Source organism: Astatotilapia calliptera, chromosome 19 (genome assembly GCF_964374335.1).
Source record: "Astatotilapia calliptera chromosome 19, fAstCal68.1, whole genome shotgun sequence".
NCBI lineage: Eukaryota > Metazoa > Chordata > Actinopteri > Cichliformes > Cichlidae > Astatotilapia > Astatotilapia calliptera.
This window is the reverse complement of record NC_137440.1, coordinates 16,375,165-16,398,373: the sequence shown is the minus strand read 5'-3', so window position 1 is coordinate 16,398,373 and position 23,209 is coordinate 16,375,165. Positions and strand designations below refer to the sequence as shown.

Genomic DNA, 23,209 nt, shown 5'->3' with positions numbered 1-23,209 from the left:
CCGCTCCACATTTCCCTTCTTTGGCATTGCGATGGCAGCCTGGCAGATGAGGCAAACGCACTTCGAAAATGACATCGTGAAAAAAAAGTCCTCCTCCCATTCCGTATGAAAGTGATACGTTTTTGTCTTCTTACTTGGTCCAGCTCCCTCACTCATTTTTAACCCTTTCTTAGGTTTAGAAAAAACCGAGAGCTAAAAATTGGGGTTAACTCGCTGACTAGTTGTCAGTTTTACTACACTTCGCGCCGCTGTTTGCGCAGCGACCTAAGCGTCAGAAAAAATCCGATGTCATCTGACTGGCTTCCCTGTATCAATCAAGTGACGGGATGGATGATAGGCTGGCATCTATTTTTTTAATGCCATGCGATTTACCAATACTACCTTTGCGATCGACTGGTCGATCGCGATCGACGTATTGAGCACCCCTGCTGTACACTATGCCGGCCACTTGGTTATGGCGTTCCATGTATGCCTTGCCTGCTAGCATCTTGCACCCTGGATTGTCTCTGGGGCATCTTTACACAGCCTGCACCTGGGGTCTTGCCTGGTGTGATAGACCCCAGCCTCTATGGATCTTGTGCTCAGAGCTTGTTCTTGTGCTGCCATGATTAGTGCCTCTGTGCTGTCTTTCAGTCCAGCTTTGTCCAGCCACTGGTAGGATTTCTGGATATCAGCCACCCCCTCTATCTGCCGGTGGTACATACCGTGCAGGGGCCTGTCCTTCCATGATGGTTCCTCGTCTCCCTCCTCTTTCTTGGGTTTCTGCTGCCTGAGGTATTCACTGAGCACTTGGTCAGTTGGGGCCATCTTCCCAATGTATTCTTGGATGTTCGTTGTCTCATCCTGGACTGTGGTGCTGACACTCACCAGTCCCCGGCCCCCTTCCTTCCGCTTAGTGTACAGCCTCAGGGTGCTGGACTTGGGGTGAAACCCTCCATGCATGGTAAGGAGCTTTCTTGTCTTTATGTCAGTGGCTTCTATCTCCTTCTTTGGCCAGCCTATTACCCCAGCAGGGTACCTGATCACGGGCAGGGCGTACGTGTTGATGGCCCGGATCTTGTTCTTACCATTCAGCTGACTCCTCAGGACTTGCCTGACCCTCTGCAGGTACTTGGTGGTTGCAGCTTTTCTGGCGGCCTCTTCATGGTTCCCATTCGTCTGCGGGATCCCCAGGTACTTGTAACTGTCCTCTATGTCTGCAATGTTGCCTTCTGGTAGTTCAATCCCCTCAGTTCTGACTACCTTCCCTCTCTTCGTTACAATCCGACTACACTTCTCCAGTCCGAACGACATTCCAATGTCATTGCTGTATAGCCTGGTAGTGTGGATCAGTGAATCGATGTCTCGTTCACTCTTGGCATACAGCTTGATGTCATCCATGTACAGGAGGTGGCTGACAACTGCTCCGTTCCGTAGTCGGTATCCGTAGCCAGTCTTGTTAACTAGTCTTGTTAGTCTTGTTTATATATATATATATAGATATATATATATATATATATATTCATTCTACCAATGACCTAACCCTAACCTACAATATATTTCATTTTTAAATGGTTATCTGTTTGAAATGTCTTCAAACTCTTGAGGAAGCTCTATGTTTTTAAGCGATTTCACTGATCCTGTTCAGTGCACTAAAAAGTATTGCTCTATGATGTTTTATGACTTTGATCTATTGCTGGTACAAATTTCAACAGCATTAACAAAAATTTACGTCCTTAAAAAAGCCTCTGATATATTGCATCACCTTCTGAAGAAGTCAGTGTGTCAGCAATGGGTAGCAAACATTTTTCCTGTAGTGGAGTAAAAATAGTGGTTATGACTTTTTACCTTAAAGTTAGTGCACTGAGATGATTTCTCCCGTGAAATAAACCCAAACCTGCTCATCAGACTGAAAAAGATATGAAACATCAAGGCCAGTGCTGTGGAATCAAAGCCCCGTGGCATAATGCTGATCATTTTAAACAAAACAAAGGCTACAGTCTCACCACAGTCGCCCTGACTGTGGGAAAGACGCTTTGATGTCAAAGCTGATCTGTATTATTGGTTGGTAACAATGTTTACTTAGCTTTGTAGATGCAGAGTCGTGGTAATGCAAGAAACAAAAGTTGGAACAGCCAGCATGTCATACAATGATGCACTTTGTGAATTTCACTCTTTTGTATACTTTAAGGAAATGACCACAACATTGCAGATAAAAGAAAAAAAAACACATTGAGAGAAATTTTCCACTGGCTCTAATGTTGATATTATTTTCCTGAAAGCTTTCTGGTGGTATAAAATGTCTTATGAAGTCAGACCACGGGCAACCAAACTGAGAAAAATAACCAGAGGAAACAATGCTAAGAATTATACAGCATCATTATAACTGTGTGAAAGTCAACAACAAAACAAAGTTACACATATGCAAATTATAGTTTTATATTTAAATACCTGTTTTTCAACCGTGTGCAGTGCACACCGGAACTTTCTGAGATTTCTACTAATTTGTAGAAAGTACTTCTATCTTTTGTGCCCACAGTGCAAGAACTACGTTCAATGACAGCTCTTAGAATGGGCTTGTTTAGTATAGCTGTTGTTCCACCACAAGAGGAACCTTTTCCGCTCATTTTTGTGTATAGAGAGTGTCAAATCAAGTAGAATTTATTTTATAGTACTTACACAGAAACCAAACTTTAATATTCCATTTTTTAAGGTCAAGTATTACAGAGATGGCAAAAGTACAGACATTCTTTACTTAAGTAGAAGTCCAGACACTGTGTTTAAAAAATACTCCAGTAAATGTTAAAGTACTAAAGCAACTTCTTACTCGAGTAAAAGTGAAAAAGTACAGCCTTTGTAATGCATTGGCGGACAGCTCTGCCATGCATTGTGTAAAGTTAAATGAACCTTACTATTAGTACGAGAAGATAAATGTTATTCCTGTCTAAATTCTAGTTCTAATAAATGTACTCAGCTTGAATCTGTTGTGAAGAACACAAGCAGTGAAAGAGAATTTCAAAAAAATAACTATTATCTGTTGCCTTCATTGTAGAGGGTGAGTATAACAGCACATTTAATCAATCTGAGATATCTCAGTATAAGAAAAAGAAGTGCAATTTCAATAGTAAGTCTCAGTTTTCTCTACATGATAAAGAAATGCTGCTGTAGTTAATGAGAGAAATCTGTCAGCACTCTGGGTTTAAATTTAAGAAGTTGCTGTGTAAAATGATGTAAAATCTTCTGGTAGCCTCCTGCCCAAACCGTACTGGAATTATAAAGCAGAACGTTTTTGTTAATCCACAGAAAATGTTGCATTTTTAATATACTGTATACTGTGGACCTTTAGTAGTGAAAAAAACAGGCACCTTAATTGTTTATCATTTAATTGTACAGGTATATCTTGTACTTCATTACTTTGGTGCAGTGTGAATGGGCATGGTCGAGCTCTTTGTTAGTAGGGCAAGCTGTAAAATACAAGAAAATATGATTAAAAGTCTAAAATCTTTGCCTCCCTAACATTTTCCAAAGACGTCCAGTGAGTCTGACTGGAGTCTTTGCTGGGCCGATTCAGGATCCCGGGCCTTCTGTTTATACTACCTTTGTACCAAACGTATAAAGGTTGAATTCAGTGAATGAATCTAATCTTCATAAGCTTAAATGCAAATTAATCTCTGCTACATAACTGAGTACAGACCATAAGCACCACAGCCATTGTGCACCAGTCCAACACACTGTTCTTCACTCTAAATCCATCACAGTACAGAAAACTAACCTTTTTATCCTGCTAGAAACTCCAGTATTTTCATGCAACATTTGAATTACAGAAATTAAGTATAACTTATGTTTGTTTTGCAGACGTTTTACAATATTAAATTACAAAATTTATGAAAAGACATATAGAGATCCAGTATGTGATTAGAAATGAGGACATCTTTTTCTGTCTGTAAAGTTAGTGTTCACTCTTTTCTCTCCGTGGGAAATACTGTAACTTTAGCTAGCGGACACAGTGTGTGACACACAAAACACACCTTGCACCTGTACCAGGTCCAGTGTGTATTTACTGCAATAACGCAAATAATTACTATAGAGCATGCCAGTTCAAAAGTCGCTTCAACCTTCAAAGGTTGCATAAAGATTGAGTGTATAGGGTGAAAAAGAATCCTTCTACCTCTATCTATCTATCTACTATCTGTGATTTTGAAGACTGAGTATATAATAATGTTAATTTGGTTAATCATTTTGTAAATTTGTCCCAGTGTAGAGTCAAATAGACAATAGAGCAGTAATGCAATCTTGAGACTGGTGAACTTGCTGCCATATGTGTGTCCCCCAGTTTGTCAGTCACTTCAAAGACCCAAGATGGTAGAGGCCAAAATGCTTGGCTTTTCGGATCAAGAGTGCTGTGTCTGTCTTTCAACTTTTTCAAGAGTTGCCAAGTGTTTTACATTGTGACATTGCCTTAAACTCAATGTGGCCTCTGTTGTGTAGCTGTAGTTGAGAATTCTTAGAACCAGTTCAATAACGTCGGTGTTTCCTTGCTCGTTGTTTTGAGGCTGTTATCTCGTCTGTCATTTATAGTTTAGATCAGACAGAGTAAAAATATCAATAAACCTAAAAAGTAGAGATGTATGGACAATGTTTGAGTCCGGTGTGTATATAAGATTAAAAAAAAGAAAAACAGATGGGTAATCCAACAATATTGTACACATGTATTATTTTACACTCAGTACAATATCTGTCATTTTTCTGCAGTAAAAAAAGAAAAAAAATCTTAGGAGTGTAGAATAGATGTTTTTCCCTCTCCGTCTTTGCTTGAGTGTGTGCGGCTCTCTCCAGCAGGGAGCATGACAGATAGTGATAGTGATTGGGCAGAGCTCGGACCAATCGAGCGTGGCTGTGTGCAGTTAATTGAATTCATGAGCGAATACTTCTTGTCCTGTCGACTGTCCAGCGGGAAACCCAGCTGCATCCATCTTGAGTATTGCAGCCACTGTAAATCTCCATAAATATCGTTAAATTTTGCCTTTAATGGGGTGGCAAGATAGTTGCACCACCCGTGCTCGGGCTCCTTTAGATTTTTGTCCCCTGTGACAGAGGACAGGCCACCATTATGGCACTTAAGATGGAAGATTGCGAAGTAATGAATGACCAAAATCGGATAAATCACTTCTAACTACTGCTGAATCATCTGCTAGACTCAATCAAGTCTGCAAAGATATTGTTTCTGTTGTGTTTCCTTTTCTGCTTATTGGCATTCTATCCACACGAAGCACAAGCAGATCTCAAGCCAGGCGGTTCTTCAGACTGGTTTTGTTGTTGTTGTTGTTTTAGAGCACACAGAGGGATTTTACGATGTGACTGACGTGCTTGCTCATCTGTAGGAAAACAAAAACCATATTAATTTCTGGATGAGTCTACCCTCTCTATGACTCCAGATTGTGTTTTTGCAGCTTGTCTTCAACAAGGATGTGTCTGTTTGTATTCAAATCTACAAGCGATATCCACCAAACCATGTCAGAAGTTTTATTCAAATGGCAAGGCAAACTGGTTTGCAAGATCTTTTGATATCTCACCAAGTGTAATGTCTCTATCAGTGGAATCTAAACGCGATATCTTTATTAGGGTTATGCAAAAACACTAAAATGTTAAGTACTATTGTTGAATTGATTTCAGCTGAGCTCACTGGTGCTTCAGTTTCTGCCATAAGGGAAATGCTTGAACCAGAAAACCCATCCTAAGCCATTGTTTGGCTTTGGCACGAGCCAATGCAAATAAATGTTTTCTCTGACTTTAAAACTTTGTCTAAGTATTATTCTTCTCATCTTTTGGTTGGCCGGAGATGTTTGTGTATTCATTTGTTTACACATTATTAATCAAGTTCTATATTTTTCATTTTCATGAAATTTTTGCTACATTCAGTCTACATTTGTCGGGAGACAAACAGCACATTCAAACAATGTTTAAACCATTAAAAGAAATAAATAGAAATTGCACATTTTTGCAGTCAGTGACCTCAACAGGTTTTTAGGAAACTGCATTTAAGACATGTTTGGACATCTAAGTCATTTTTTCAAAATTTGTGCTCTAAATTAATTTTGCTTTTGATCTTGTAGATGAAGCCTCTTCGATTTTCATCCTGTAAGCAGATGGCACGAATAAAAGGTTGTTTTTTTTAAAAGAAATAGAACAACTTGGCTTATAATTAGATGACAAACACGAAACGCTAAACTCCACTGAGCACACGTCTGAACTCAAACATGATCAACTGGCAGTGAAATGCACAAAAACCATATTTAACTTAAAAGCTGCTCTTTTTCCCCATTTTTAATTAAATTGAAATTAATTTAATTCTGTTTAGAGAAATGATAAAGCACTCAGATCCAAAGTATTGCAGAGCTGTTATCAAAAAGGTTTTAATGAGACTTTACATTGGCATACAAAAACAAAATATTGTTCCCCCTGTTTACTATGTCCTCAGAGGATACAGAAGGTCTTCCAGGATATCCAACAAGTCACGTAGCAGTAATTAAATAATAGTGACACACTGAGGCCTGCACACTCTCTCTGGAAGCAGCTTTTAACTATGATGGACTAGTGAAGTGACTCCCGCTGCCTATTGATTGTACTTTCTAAATGACTCTTGTCTAGTTACTTGTTAATTGTTCACCAGTCATCCATTAATAGTTGTTAACAGTCAGCTGTGATAACCTGAATGCTTTAGATTGTGAAGAATGGGTTCAGCACACTCCCCTTACACAAAAGCACCATAGCTGAGAAGTAATATAACAGCAAAGTGTTCTCTAACGGTCTCTCCTGTTTCTGGATACCAGTGTCAGTACAATCCTCCGACTCTGACTCTGAAATCTAGTCGAGCTTGGAAAACAAGTCAGTGATGCCGCTAGCATTATTTTGGAAAAAGAAGTTGCACATTTATGTTCTACATAATTTCACTGAAAATATAATGTGCAGATATAAAAAAGCAAAGGCTGAATTGTCTCGAGACGATGAGTCTGTCTTGAGAATATTTGTGTAATTTTATGGCAACTTATCCCATAGCTCTTTTCCCCTCCTGTGACAGAAATCCAGCATCTTTGTTGAACTCCGAAATGGTTTGCTTTGTCACTGGATAAAAGTGAATATCCCTTTAGGACCCGCTGTGACGGCGGCGTGTTTTTCCTTTCAGAGCCGTACGCGATTTAAGAAAGTTTTATATGCTTACATTTCAAAAACGTCGTAGTTGAGAGGCTTGCAAATGTTGCACCCAGCCTTAAAGGGATTTGCACTTGTTGCAATCAGACTTAAGGGGTTTAATTTCTTTTTGTTTTTGCTACAATACTGTGCCAGAGTCCCAAGACTCCCCCTGTTTCTTTATATTTTCATAGGACTATGGGAAACAGGTGCATCAATTTATTGAAATGTCCAAACATATATGAAAATACAGCATATACACATACAATAGAGTTTGTACAGTTTTAGTGAGCTTTAAGGTCAATATTTGGTATGAAGAGCTTTATTCTTCAACACAGCCTGAAGTCTCTGAGGTAGCTTTCTTATAATTTATTTAAATAGACCACAGGAAGAGTTCTCCGGGCTTATTGAAGGCCATTCAAAGCTTCCTTTTGGATGTTGGCAGCCTTCAGATGATCCCACACTGCTTCAATAATGTTGAGGTCTGGGCTTGAGGAGGTCAATTCATAATTGATAGTGTTACTTTGTGTGTTTTTCTATCTAGGTATGCTTTTACTGCACTGGCAGTGGGTAAGGGATCATTATACTGAAAAATGAAGCCACTACCAATCAGATATTTGCCAAATTTTACATGGTGGATCAAAATCTGACTGTACTTTTCTGCACTTATAATTCTAATTTCAGTTTTTACAAGATCCCCAACATCACTGGCTGAAATTCCACACCAAACCATCACAGCACCTTCACCATGTTTTATAGATGGCTGATCACTCCTTAAGACTTATTTTCAATCCAGTTCCTGTGTAATTTGGCCTTTTCTCCTGTTTCCCCTTCTTTGATAACCGCCTTTCTATTGAGACCATTACTAATGAGGCTTCAGTGAACGTTAGATGGATCAATTGAAGGTCCAGATGCATCTCTTAGGTCCTGTGTAGTGTTTTCGGCCTCTCCAGTTTGTTTTTTTTTTATTGTTTTGTACATTCTGCACATTGTAAACACAATGCTGGCTTTTTTTTATGAATGATGATTCATAGGTCAGTGTGTCCAATGACTTTTTTTAAAATTAACTTTTAGAAAATACATTCATTCATAAATGACCGGCACACAGAATAGTAAGGCTTGAACCTGACAATTATTTTCTGCTATCTGGATATCCCGACTCCACTGCCCTGAAATACTGGCTTATTGACCATTTAGCCTCTGGGGTCAGACGCTAGATCATCAGACAGTAGCTGGTGGCTTCCTGAATTATGAGATCAACCATCTTAAACCCACTTGTGGATTTTCAGTTAAAATCCACAAGTGGGTTTCTGTATGTTTTGTCACTTACCAGCAGCAGCTGTGCCCTCTCCAGTCACCTCTCCAGCTTTTTGCCATCCATACATCATTCCCCTTTCAAAGCAAAGCCAGCCCCATGAGCACAAGGATAACAAAACTCACTTACTTCCACAGGCAATTCATCCCTCACTGACCCACTTGTTTTCACAATCTGACAAGTGTGATTTAAGAACTGCGGTAGGCCAGAAGTGCGGCAGCCACATCTGGCTGCTCTTACCTGCTTCAGGAGCTTAAAGTTAGTGACACTGCCACTTTTATACTGATACTTTTTACTCCACTGTCATCAAACTAAGATAAATCGATGAATTTACATACATCGCCCGAAGGCTTCACTGTACTCTTGGTAACTTTTTTTCCCTTTCTTGATAAATCGCTCAGCTTGCGGTGTCAACATTATACAGAAAGGAAGCCAGTGAGCACAAGCAATGCATAATACATGTGTTGAGCATGACTGAATACACATAGCAAAACCACATCTATACCCCCACACTGGGCGCTAGGCAAACAAGACTTCGCCTACCCTCATTTGAATAAAATACTGTATTTGCCTTTTTCTCCGTTCCTCCGTGAATTTCACATGTTAGCGAGTCTGCAGCTTCGTGTGTGCAAGCATGTGCTCCATTTAGTTTGTAAAAAAAACAAAACAAAGCTCAGGAATGCACTTCACAAACACTGACATTAAGCAGACTCGTTATCAGTCATTTAATCAGGCCAGGCTTTAAAGGGGTTTGAACTGGATTACTCACTGACATGTTAATGTGACTTTCTTACCACAATGGTGTGCTGTGGGAGGCCTCTGACTAATGTGTTTTGTCCAATAAAAATGGCACCCTCTCTTTCTAAGCCAAAGACTTCACTGTGCCAGTTTCCTGCTGGGCCGTAAGTTTTTCTCCACCACAATGTGGGAGAAAAAAAAAGAGGTGAGAATACGGCATAAGTGTGAAATGTTGCACACTAAGTAGACAGTAATTCCTGTGCAACTAATTAGATGTTTGCTTATCCAAATGTTATCTGAGACATATTCAATCTATTACCACATCTTTATGTTCTTTATGTCAACACCTGCATCCACTTATAGTAATTATGTTTTTTTATTAGCCTTTATTGGTAAGGTGCACTGAAAGAACTGAAAGCAAGAAGTTCATTAAAATATGATACTAATATTGTGGATGAATGAGCTTTAGCATTTTTCTTGCTGTTTGCTTTGTTTCCTTTTGACATACATATTGACTTGTGGCTTTCACTGGTTTAAGCCAGTGATATATTAAAACAATGCTCTCACCAGTGCTGCGCAGTTACCCGCCTATACTTATCTGTGATGCTGGATGATACAAAGTAATTAAACTATAAAGATAATCTAAAGACTTAATGCCCTGGATCACCTCTAACTTGCTCCTCACTTCAGATGAAAATCCCGCATTGCATTAGTTATGGCTGGCCACAAAGTTCAGGCAGATCAATACTAGTCCACATCAACTGACAACCCAGCTGATGCCCTTCTATACTTCCAATTAGTAAATCTCATATAAGGCTCAATATTTAGCCTCCTTTAGCTGACCCATACCTGGTGCGCATCTGCATACTGCTTTGCAACCCATCTCCACCCCAGCTCCTCCTTCTGTCCTCACTGATGGCTGCTCAGGATTTCCATATATGGGCATGGAAGGAGATGGAGGTTCCAGAAATAAGTCATATCTTTAAATTTAAAGAACTGCATGCTCAAATATTCGTTTGATTATTGTGGACCTGAATGAAACTGGCTTATTGTAATAATTGCAATGTATCTACTTATATTGACCTCCTGTAATATTATGAGCCAAGATTATGTCTTTCACTCCACATACAAAACATGTTTCTGTGACCGCTTCTTTCAACCTATAGTGAAGTGTAGCATAAAATTGAGGAAAATCCTGTCTCAGAGTTAGTCAGTATCACCCTGAGACACTAAATCCAACTTTGAGGATGGACTGTTGCATTTCTTTATTATCAGGGTGTCCAAAAAGCATTCTGAAAAACTGCCTTTGTTGAAGATTTCTTGCTCTTAAACGGAATGCTTATTTTTTTCCATCTCCCTACTGTTGCTAAGTGGTTGCTTATAAGGTGTCATTTGGTTTCAGTCTGTTATGCTGGTGCGTGTTTATCATATAAATTATATAAATGTGCCTTGAGATAACTATTGTTGTCACTCGGTGCCATCTAAATAAACCTAAATCAATTCGAACAAAGAGTAAGGGATTATAAAAGTGGATTTATCCTGCAATTTAACTTGGTCTTGCATATTTTCTGCAAGCCTGTGATGCAGAAATGGTGCCAAAGGTTTTATCATCATGTCACGCAGAACACAATGCAAAATGGAAAAACAAAAAGTTAATTCATTACAAACTTCATGATGAAATTTTGCCCGAATAGTTGTCTCAGCTACCAGCCTGTGCTGCACGCTGCCTCTCCTGCCTTGAAATCGTTATCAGGCTTTAACTCCAAGTTCATCTGAGCAGAGAACAAATCTGCATATTACAGATCAAGGGCAGACTACAGTAGGCGCAGCCAGTCAGTCATGATAAGAATCACTTCCCATTTTTTTTTCCTCCATGAGAGACGTTGGAAAAAAACAAGATTCCCATCAGTGTACAGTTTTTTTTGTTTTTTCTTTCCGCCTGTCTGTTTTGTTCTCTTTGCTGTGATCAGTTTCTGATTATTAAGGTGAAGGTGAGATATCACTTTTCTGATTTGCATAGATATGCAAATGCTCCTGGTTACAATTGAGTTGCTGAGACCGGTGATATCAATTGGTGCCTTTGTTATTATGTGTGTTCTCCCACTCCATGTGTATCTGCTAACTGTATCTGGGTCATGTTTTTTTTTCTTTTCTCTTTGGTGTTTGTGTTCCTTGTCTGATGGATGTGTACTGTATTCAAAGCCAGATGCTCATACTGCGTAAGCCAAGTTGATCATGATGGTGCTGGCAGTCAGCTGATGTAACACAAGGTTTACACTCAGGGGTTATATTAGCCGTTATTACTCACTGATAAACTCTTATGTCGTAACCGTATATTTATCTGAGTCAGCAAGAAAATAACATATAAATAACACATCAGTCTGAACTTAAACCTAAATTGGGAGACATTTTTCCTTCTCTCCAAAGATGAGGGGTTTTTGTCATTTGTTGTTTTTTGCAGTGCATTCTTTTGATTCTGCTGCCAACAAGCAAAACATCTCCTAAACTCTACCTGAGCTGTGAAAATGCTTTGTTTTCACACACAGTGACAAAGTGCTAGAATATCTCCTGCAAACCATTATGTCAATTTCTATTTCTTTCTTCTCTGTTTAGCATCCTCGCCCAGCATGAACATCACACTGGAAGGCCAGTACCACTGTAACAACGGGCCTGAGATCCCACTGGACAAACTCTGTGACTTCAGTACAGACTGCCCGCTCAGCGACGACGAAGGCAACGTGTGTCGTGAGTACACCCTACGCACGGGCCGCTGCCCTTTCTGTGTTTTTGGATAAAAACAGCGCACTTGAAGTCGGTCAGCTGTGGTGAGCCTCCTTTAATGAAGCTGTTGCTTCCTGCCCAGCAGAGCAGCAACGGAGCGTCTTCATGAGCTTTTCCTGAAAGAGAAGCACAGGGAAAGGCCAATAAAAAAAAGCCAGCTTGGCGAGCATTTCTCACCCTTGACATATTCTGTAGCTGTTATTTCTATCTCTTTGCACATTTGTTTTGTGCTTTTCTCGAGGCCTAGGAGGAACACTACCAAACTATGCTGACATCTCATTCACAAGTGAAGTCCCCCAGGCCTCGCTGTTTGTGTGTCTATGTGCGTGTGAGTCCCGAGGATCTTTTTTTAGTCCTACCTGAATGTATTTGTGTTGTTTCTGTGACTTATAACCACGCCGTTGAGATCTTTAACCCCTACATATGTTGTAGCTTGATTTCAGAGTTCTTCATCCATACTATACTGAGCAAAATTAATTTGCCCACAGTGCAGGTCAGCCTCCCATGTGGTGCTTATTAAAATGATGGCTGCTCCCTCGTGTGTATAGGTTTGCTAACAATGAGAGCTGAAAGATAAGAGGGTGAAAATCCCAGCCAGGCACCGTCTCTCTTTCTACTGAAGGAGGACTTATCAGTCCTAATTGGCCTGAGGGGCTAACTCAGGGGTATAATCTCCATTTGAATACAATGTGTATGTAACATTTTGATTTCATAAGATTTACTTGGACATCTGAGCATAAGTAACAATCAGTAAAACACAAAGCCGGTTTGTACACGTCGTAGCAATATTCCTGAATTGTGTTTTCAAGACATTAATCAGACTGGTGGCTGCACACTCGTACATCAGTAACAAACAGAGCATGGAAACTCATGTGTAATATTTGACACAAACTAATGGGTTCTGCAGAGAGAGGCTGATTGTTCTGAGTGCATTTCCGCACACCTTTTCCACTTTGTGCTTTTGTAATGCTGAGAGTGCATGAAGGCATGAAGGCCAGCTGTCATTTGCTCTGAATTAAGGTTCTGTTTCCGTCTCTGCTTTTTTAAAAGTAACAGTCTTTATCCTTTTTAATTAAGGACAAGGGCTAATTATCCATATGTTCATTCCTCAGTCTATCCTTGCACTTTTCTACTACTGTAGCTTAAGTTCTATATTTGCTCCATTTACATCACTACCACTTGTAATAATCACCCCTGCTGGCTAAATCACAGCGTTCCCTCTCTGATACGGTATTGTCTGTGATATCCACAAGTTATCGTCACTGGATTTGATCTATTTAAATCCTTCATGAGCTGTTCAAAGTTCATTAACGGGGGGAAAAGCAGAAAGAAGGCCGGAGGAACAAACTTAGCATGTGTCAATCACAAAGATTCCTGACATATAAGAACAACCAAGTCCCTGTGGCTCTTCCTCGCCATCCTACTTCAGCATCATTACACATGAACACATCCTACACTCCTTGTTAGAGAACTTCCTCTGGTTGGCCTGAGTCTGCTGAAATTCTGCAGACACCCCACTTCTTTCCAACACTAGTTTACCATCTCAAAATGCTGTTAAAGCTGGATCCATGTAGGAATTCACAGTACTGATGTTTGAGACTCTGCTGCAGTATTGCTAGTGCTGATGGTTTTCTTTGCTTGTTTATCTGTGATAGCTTTGATTGCCTTTTTGGGAGTCAGTCTGCTATCAGTTGGTGACTGCATGGGGTCAAGTTTGCTATTAGATGGAGTCTGTTTGTGATGATAAACTGGAAAAAAAATCACAAATCAAATCAGAGTCCAGCCAGAATCTCATAGATCTGAAACAGAAATTCCACTAAAAATGTTGACGTAGTTGCTGCAGGACAAAAATTTTATTGCAGTATGACGTAGCTCGATCACTTAGTTTTTCCATAAGAATATTTCAGCAGAATGCAACCACTTGATTTAAGTCCCCTGCTGCAAAGAGATACATTACGCTCACTGGCGCAGGCTGACTCTGCTAGTTTGGAACATGTTGGCAACCTTTCTGTGTTTATTCATGACGCAGCAGTTATTTCCAGACTTTCACCAATCAGTCCGAGTCACACCGTGAATGTTTGGAGACAGGTTGCCTCCCACCAGGTGTCTGGTGCAATCACGATGCGGTAGAAAGTTGCAAAATTGAAGACAGATTTCTTTTAATTTTCTTTTCTTCTCCTAGCGTGTATGTTGATGACACCGCAAGAGAAACAACAATACTGGTTGATCGTTTAAACGGGTTCAAGACACATTCTTATGGCAGAATAATCGTAGTGAAGTGCTAGTTGTTTTTCATAAGGAATAATAATGCATTAGGGTGGGACTGTAACCAAGAAAAATGGAGGTGAAGCTACTAATGTGCTTGTTACGGTGTCTGTTCTCACCTAAACCCTAATGATTTTGTAAACTGTTTCAGGTCCCCTGGCTCGCCAGAAAGTGAAGTTTGTACCATGCTACCCACCTTGCACCACATTTCAATCCAGAGTCTTACACCGTAACACATCTGATCACTTATCTTGTTTCGACTTTCATTTACAGTTGCTCTAATCTGTCATTTAAGAATGAAGAGCCCAAAAGAGCTCAAAACTTTGATTTCTGAAATTTATTTATTTTTTCCTTTGCCTGTGCTGCACCTCTCTAACAGCAAATCAACCTGACAGTATTTTCCTTAATGCTGCCGACGGGCAAACAAAGAAATGGCAACTACACACAGAAGCCCCACCTCCTTTGGCAGAGGTAGAAAAATAAAGGCACAAAAATTTATTTTTGTAAGGTGCTTAGCGAGTCATCTGTTGGTACAAAGAACCATCTGCCAGAAAGTTAATTGGCAAACTGGTTCAAAACCTTACCAATATAATGTGAAAGTTAAAAGAATTTGGTGATCAAATGTATCAGAAACAGCCCTCTGATCAAGTAACTAAAAACATTTGTTGGCCTCTAGACATATCATATTCATCTCAGTCAGGCTGTCGAGACTCAAAAGCCAGATTGAAACTCAAGTTCAAGTTAAGTGTGGGGTTTTTTTTTATGACTTTCTCTACAACGTACTGAAAATAGAAGATTGGAGTCAGTAGTCAACCATTGCTGATATATTAGACAACCATATAGATAGATAGATAGATAGATAGATAGATAGATAGATAGATAGATAGATAGATAGATAGATAGATAGATAGATAGATAGATAGATGCTTAACCCTAAATACTTGGTTAACAGTAGTTGAGGTTTCATTGATGGACATTAAATCAAAATGTTGTAGCCTGTAATAATTCGATGAAGCCCACAAAGTCAGATAAGGAGCAACGGGCAGTGTTGGGAAGGTTACTTTTAAAATGTATTCCATTACAGAATACAGAATACATGCCCCAAAATGTATTCTGTAACGTATTCCGTTACATTACTCAATGACAGTAACGTATTCTGAATACTTTGGATTACTTAATATATTATCATGCTTTTTACAACAACGTGAATGTACTATTGCTGTGTGATTTATTACTATTACTGAAGGTCCGCAACTCCGAACCGTAGTAAAGGGACCTCTGACTAATACGGCGGGGTCCCTGTCGGCTCGTAGCCGAAAAATAGCTTTACTTTGTTGTGTGGGTCAACTTTTCTTGCGAGAGACAGAGAGAGGCGTTGAAAGGCTGCTCCAACGGAACTTATTGTTTTAGGAGGAAAACACGAACACGGTGTACAGTCGAGTCTTAATAGCTTACTTACAACTGGGCTCGTCAGGCACTCTTCTTGGCTGAAGTGGTTATTATTATATTTACATGCTTCCAGCTCCCGTTTTTCCTCGATGACAACTCCTACCTTTCCACTCCCCTTTTTCTCTCTCCCTCCTCGCGCTCACAGACCCATAATGTGTATGGCAGTCCATTCTCCCAGCAACACGGACTACACTGCCCATGATGCTACATTCTTTAGAGCTATGCTTGTAGCATTCTGCCTGTTAGCTTAGCACAACAACGAAAAGGCGCTCTCTCACCCAGGAAACACACAGTCGCAGAGAGAGAGAGAGAGAGTGTCGCCCTGTAACCATGGCAACCGTAACGCTGCCGCCTGGAACAACAGAACGTAGCTGTCAAACAAAACCCAAACAGTCCTGGCCCGCGACAATATTAAACAGGAAAGTACCGCAGTGTAATCCATTTATTTCAACAAAGTAACTGTATTCTGAATACCACCCTTTTAAACGGTAACTGTAACGGAATACAGTTACTCATATTTTGTATTTTAAATACGTAACGGCGGTACATGTATTCCGTTACTCCCCAACACTGGCAACGGGTTACCTTCATAATTTGCTCACGGGCATATGCAGAGGCTCCGTGTAATGGGGAGAAGTCAAGTAATCAAGTTTTAGTTTCACCTCAGAGGAATAAGATGAAATTCTCGCTGCTCGTACTCACAGACATCTTTGCTTCACATACTGAAGGACACAGGAAGATTTTATTTGTGCTTCTTTTTGTGCGGCATTTTTAGCACCAACCAGGTCAAAACTCCTTCGCATGGCATTGTGTCTGTAGTGATTAGCTGCTTTAAAAGCACTCCACTTGCTTTTGTTGCTATACTACAAAAAAAAACCTGACAAGTGTCCCAAAAAACATCAGTGCAGATTGTTATAAACTGTCTTCTTGTCAAATTGCCATGACAGACAGCACTGAAGTCGTGTTGACATTCGAATGAAAGTGACATTATAAAGTGAATGACATTGATAAAGATTAAATCATCACAGATTCCTCTATGCAAGCATGATATGAGTTTAAATCTCTTCCCTTTGTATAAACAGACTTTCTGTCTAAGGCGTTTATGTAACAAGGACTGACTCATCACAAGACAGGCAAGAACATGAAATATACTTATTACCCACAAAGTCCAGAGAAGCTTTTTGTTTACTTCAGAAACATCACAGGAAATATCCCCATGAATTTGCTGTTGCTGTTAGTGTTTAAAAGTAAAACTGCTCTTTTGGTGTTTTCTACAATAACAAAAAGCATTTCAGAGCTGATGTTTTTGAAGAAAGACATTTTTTCTCCTTGTTTTGCTTCCTAAAAAATACATGCTGTATGATCTCTCCTCAAGCCAGTTTTCCTTCCCATTATCTGGATGAGGTTATTTCCAAAAGCATAGCGGTACCACATCACTCAGTCTGTAACAGGTAATAGGCGCTCGCAGACAGGAACTTGGGATGAAAGGAACATAAAGAAAACTTATAGAGGAAACTTTGAAACTTTGAGCTAAAGTTGTTTAAAAATTCAGCAGTGCTTTAAGTATCTAAGGACATCTCATTGTCCTTCTTGGAGGACGGTGCTAACTTCAGTTTGACTTGTTTGGGCTTAGCATCATTTGATGGTGTGAACTGACTCAGCGAGCGATTCGTCTATTAAGCCGGGAGCATTTTGTTGCACCCGAAAGAAGTGAGTGATTTCGTGAAAGACTGACGTGCCAGAGTCAAATCAGTTTTCTGCCGGCCCAACGTTAAAGTAGAAAGGGTGAAATTGGCAGAGTATGCTTGTTTTATTGATGTAAGTTAATGCAGTCTGAAAGCCAACGGAGTAGCTTTTTAAAAAAATCCTTGTTTAGCCAAGAAGTAAAACTTTTCAGGTTAAGAATCTCAAAAAGGCCAAGTTATAACAGCATGTATGATTGACTCTTGTCATTACGGTGCATTTGCACTGACTTTATTATTTTTTAAATCTGTTTTCTGTAAAGAAGCACAGGATGAAGAAAATTGTCCTGATAATGAAAGATTGAATTTAAAAAATGTGCCTTTGATAGAACACTAGGTGTTGAAATACTTGCTCTACCAAAAATTGTTTCTAATTTTTTCTGTCAGTTTTAGCAGAAGACGAGAAATGGCTTTTGGAACTCAACAGTTTTGCACTTATTTGTTATGAAGGATTCGTGTGCCAGTGAAAACCATGGAAAATTGTAGAATTAACCATTTTTCTCAAAACATTTTACTGGCCTGAGGAAGTTTTAGAGAAGTAAATAATCCCATGGAAACTTGCTTCAGAAATATCTGTATAATAGAGTGCGTGGTTCAATTAAAATTAACTGAGAGGGAGAAAAAAATCCATACTGATTAAATAATACCGATGTTTGGGGAGATTAATCGAGTCACTTGACGTTATGATGTTCTCTGTGTGGGGTAACCATCACATTTGTAGCTTGTACTTTTACAAACTTTAAATTTGCACAGCACCGGATAAATGCCAACTCTAATAATGTCTGGCCTCACTCGAACAAGTGTGAGCTATGACTTGAGAAACACCAAGACCCAGGAGATGCAAATTGAGGACAGTATAGTAGAGTTCATTTATTTCTCCAAACATTGTTGCCTCCCAGTCATTTATGTTAATCAGGACTACATAATGGGTTTGACACATTTTATTCAGTAAACATCTTACTGGTGTGTCAGCCTTACTTAAATATTTATTTTTTATTAAAATTACTAACTTATTATGGAATTTATTATAGCATATGTCACAGCATAGCATCGTAAATTGAGTTGTTATCTTTCATGTATGCACAAATGTTTCAGTCAGAGAAGGGTAATTGGTAAGCACCTGTATTGTGAGCTCTGGTTATGAAACTGTAACAGGGAGACACACTCCTCTCTTGGCTTGTGTTGTACCCACTACACAATCCAATAATTCCAACGTTTTCACTGTATTATTGATGTGCAGACTCACTTTGCTCGTGCCATTCTGCGAAATTTCGAACTGATTGGCATCCCAAAAGAAATGTCACCATCTCAGCTTTCTCATTTCGCCTCAGACTCTTTCCCATCTCCCCCTCTGGACACATCAGGGCTCTTCCATTTTCTGCTTCTGTTTCTAGTGTCTGTCTGAGAGCCCACCTTCACCACAGCTCAGTCTTAATTTCCTCCAACACATCAAGTCCTGTGAGCCATTAGTCTGCACCTCTTGTGCTTCTCTCCTCTCAACCTTCCTGCCTTCACTGTCGCTCATCTCCTTGATCGCCAGCCTCCACCCTAGCCCTGTCCTTTTTCTCCTTGAAAATTTGGCTGGCAGTGTTCACTTCACTTTCTTCTTTCACCCTGCTGCTGGCCCTGTCCAGTCATTATGTGCCCCCCTCTTTTCTTATCTTCTTTGCCTCTCCTCCCCTGATATATTCTTTCCTGTCTCTCTCCAGGCCGTTTTCTCAATGGCAGCTACTGCTCTTTTGAAGAGGGCGAGTGTAGCTGGCAGTCAATAACAGGCCGCGGTCTCTCCTGGAAAAGACTCCAGTCACCAGTCAAGGCAACCAGACAGACCTGCCCATCATCAGGTAGCTCAGACACGGCTTTTATCACATCACGAACACAGCTCCGATCCAACTGTGAGATGACTCGTTTGCAGGCTCTTTTAAGTTTGAGCAGTGTGACCTCATTGAAACTGACTTCAAACGAGTTATCGGGGCTTTTTTTTTTTCACTTGATCTTAATTTTGAATATTTGAGTCTTGAATTTGTGAGCGTGGAAGGAAAACACAGCCCATCTCGATATAGCTCAAGCATGTAGACTCTTGTGATTCCAGTTAATCATCAGTGCAGTGACTCAAGTGGGTCTCATGATGCAATTTTAAAGTCTTGCTTTGCTGTGGCTTGTTTTTGTTCTCAACTATTTGCAGATCTCTCAGTAGAGTGTGGGGGGAACTATAAATGGAGCACTGTAATTTTACACTGTGATCGTAACCTTTGGGGTGAGAGTTTAAAGCCTTTAGTTTAATCAGTTATAGTTCAGAATAGAGAAAATTCAGGGGAAACCCATCAAAACTGTCACTAGATTATTATTGTCACCTTTCTAAATTTTCACTAAGATATTGTAAGACAAAATATCAGTATTCCAATCTTCCTTTTGTTATAATATTAGCAATACATGTACTGTTATACCATGAGTATTGTGGTTGACGTTTCATGACAGTATTCTATCAAGTAATCTCTGTGATCCCCACCCTTAGAGCTTTAAAATGATCTCAAGTATAGCCAGTGCTCTGCCCTGCACTAACAAACAACGTGATCCAGAAAATGCCTAAAGTTTTATGAGCTTTTCCTTTGTTCCTCTTCTCCATTATTTTTTTATTGAATTCACCCAGGTAGGTTTTGAGTAACCTCGCTGGCAGACAAATGGCAAATAAATAAATAAATAAATAAAAAAAGATTTTACATTTCTGACACTTATCTTTGTTATGGATGTGTGTGTGTGTGTTAAAGGTGCTACATTCACTGTGGAGGGAGGCCAGTCTAAAGGTCAGCGTGGCTCAGCATTACTGAGGAGTCCTCTCTTTCCTCCTCCTTTAAGAAACTCTCCGTGCACCGTGAGTTCCTCCACATACTGCTCACTCGGTCTGTCTTTCCAGTCTCACATTCAGAACAAACCAAGGGCAAATGTTACAAACTACCAACAACTGCTGTGATTCTTTAAAAAAATGTGGCTTTGTTTCTAGTTGATAATCATCCATATCTCAGCTGAAAGGACAGCTGCCCCTAGACTTTATCAGCAGGTAAAAGCCCGGGACTTGGTTGGAGTGTGTCCACCTGATTTGTTTTAAAAGCAGCTTGAAATAGTGCAAAGCTGAATTTTAACCCCAAAATAATTTTTTTTAAAAAGAGAACAAGAATGCTGTCATTGTTAGCTCTTTAACTCTCCATGATGCAATACTTACCTGATGATATACACTTTATCTTTAAGCATGATACACGGCAGATATGCTAATGTTTGCAGTTTAAGTTTTAGCAGGTCAGTACACTTGTTATGGATTTGTTAGGCAGCTAATTCCAGCTAATACATATTACACAATGTAAGGCTCTTTTTACTTTGAAAATGTAAGATGAGTTCAATCAATCAATCAATCTTTATTTATAAAGCACTTTTCATACAGAAATGTAGCACAAAGTGCTTTACATGGTTAAAAGCAACCCACCCCACCCCATCCCGCCCTCCAATTCACTCCCCACACTCTCATTAACATAAGCGGTCATGGATACATACACACAACTTAAATAGCATTTTTATGTTTTTGAATCAGCATATAACCTTGACTTACTTTATGTCTTGAATATGATCCCAGTAACATCTTTAGAAACCAAGCAGTAACCAGCCACGACAGCTGGTTAGCACTGAGCCATCTGTATTTCCTGTGAGACCCTGAGAGACAGTGAGGCTGACCTCGTCAGTCACAGGTTCACACATATCGCAAGTGATGCATTATTAAGATCGTGATATGCACAGAGCAGGTCTCCAGGTAAAAAAAAAAAACTTCTGTACTTGACATCTTGATTGATGCTGCTGCATCTTTGATTAGTCAGATATTAATATTTCTCAGCACAGCGACCTTTGACCTTTTGTGCACATGGAGGAAGTTAAGTTGGATATGCTGAGCTGATTAAAAGGTCAGAAAGGTCGTAAAACAAGAGAACAAGTTAGCGCAACTTTAGAAGAAAAACACAGAGGAAAAACTCGATGGAGGAGAAAAAAAGACGGGAAGGAAAACAAGAAAAACAAAACAACAAAAGTGATGTTGCTGCTTCTTAAGGTGCACATCAGAGGTGTCTTAGGTTTGTGGAGAGCAATGCAGGCCGTGATGCGCCGCTGCTCACAGCTTCTTGGCGCGCAGCCAAAGATTAGCAATGATTCCAGATTAACGCTCTAAATCTGTCTCTCTACACTGAACCGGTGCTGTTCAGCCTGGCCTGTCCTCTCTTGGACAACTTTGTTGAGGATATTAGCTTTGGGTATTAGCTACAGGCCGCTTTCACTTTCATGTTATTCCCAGTGTGCACGGTGCGGCGCCTGTAATCTTGATGTTTAAATGTTCACCATGTGGTCTCTCAGTTGATAAGAACCAAAACCTGCCATCCACTGGCACAATCCAAGCATTCATCCTAAAAGTGTTGAATTTAGTCATCAGGCTTAAGCCAGCATCTGTTCCACTTAAATGGTGAAACAAGAATTATGTTCTTGGCTTCAAGAAACGCTGGAGAGGGACGTGGTCACATCCTGAGACTTGCTTTTGCTGTTCAATTCTCGTGACAGCCTGTGTGTTGTTTAATTTTCAGCAGGTTTAGACCCAGCATATCCCTCCTGGAAAAGACAATGTTCGGCTGATATGTGATGAAGCATGCAGGCTGCAAAATAACTCAAATTATAATCCTGATTGAATTCTATTAATCTTAGAATAATTAGAAGTGAACAGATGGCTGTTACTGATTAATCTCAGTGCAATTTTAAATGCATTCCCCCTTGACTGATAACACATTTGGCTGGTTTCCTTCAATTCTAAAATGCTCAAAGGACGTTAAAGTTGCTGGTGTATTTATAGTTATATTTATACTAACACTCGCTATATGTCTCAGAAATCATCAGTGCAGCTCTGTTTTAACCTGTAGTGCACAGTGATCATTTCAAATCCCATCCTACTTTCACAGGTGCGATTCTGGCTGTGCTTCGCGAACTTCCAGAAGGGGGCGCTGTCTCTGTGGATCGTGGAGAACAGCACAGGCCCCGACAAGCCGCGCCAACTCTGGCATTCAGCCACTCAATCCAAATCTGAAAGAGGCTGGAAACTCGTCGCACTTCCCCTTTACGGGCTGGCAGACTGGTATGACAAGTGCTTGCCTGTTTCACCGCATGTCAGGCAGCTGTGATTATATCGAGGCAACGTGTTTGGACTGTCTGAAGGCATCAAACTGACAGTTCCACTTTGAAGTGTTTAAGAGCAGTCATCGTCAGTCATCCGACTCTGATCCCAACAAACCTCTGACATGCTCACACAAATACTAAAGCGCTCCCGCTGCAAAAGAAGTCTTAAGAAACATGATAGAGAAGTTCTTCCTTATAAATGCAGATTTTCAGCATTTTCATTCCATTTTCTGGGAACATTTCCTCTCAGTTTCATAAAACTAATGAATCCCATAGGGACCCCAGTCTTATACAATGGACCTGCCATGTGTACGCTTGTACAAAATATCCACTCTTTATTCCACTTGTCTGTGATGAAAAAAAGATAAATCAATACACAAGGCTCTCTCCACTCGCTATGCCTTCCAATTAGCTACGGCCCTGATTTCCCCTCACTGAAGAGAGAAATAAATAAAAAATAGAAAAAAGTAAGAAAAAAATCACACACACAAGAAACTCCAGATACGGTATTTCATCTCTGTTTGCCTGACTGGGGGTTTCTTTGCCATTCAAGCTT

At 40.0% G+C, this 23,209-nt stretch overlaps 1 protein-coding gene across 5 annotated transcripts in view; it reads left to right on the top strand.

The window, feature by feature from the left end:
• Positions 1-23,209, top strand: part of alk (ALK receptor tyrosine kinase) — a 489,366-nt gene that overhangs the window by 408,791 nt on the left and 57,366 nt on the right. For all 5 annotated transcript variants that reach the window (XM_080293835.1, XM_026152849.2, XM_026152846.2 and 2 more), the window contains 4 exons: positions 11,834-11,965; positions 19,167-19,301; positions 20,226-20,329; positions 22,440-22,612. In XM_080293835.1, the coding sequence (XP_080149961.1) occupies positions 11,834-11,965; positions 19,167-19,301; positions 20,226-20,329; positions 22,440-22,612 (544 nt within the window). The remainder of the gene's footprint in view (positions 1-11,833; positions 11,966-19,166; positions 19,302-20,225; positions 20,330-22,439; positions 22,613-23,209) is intronic.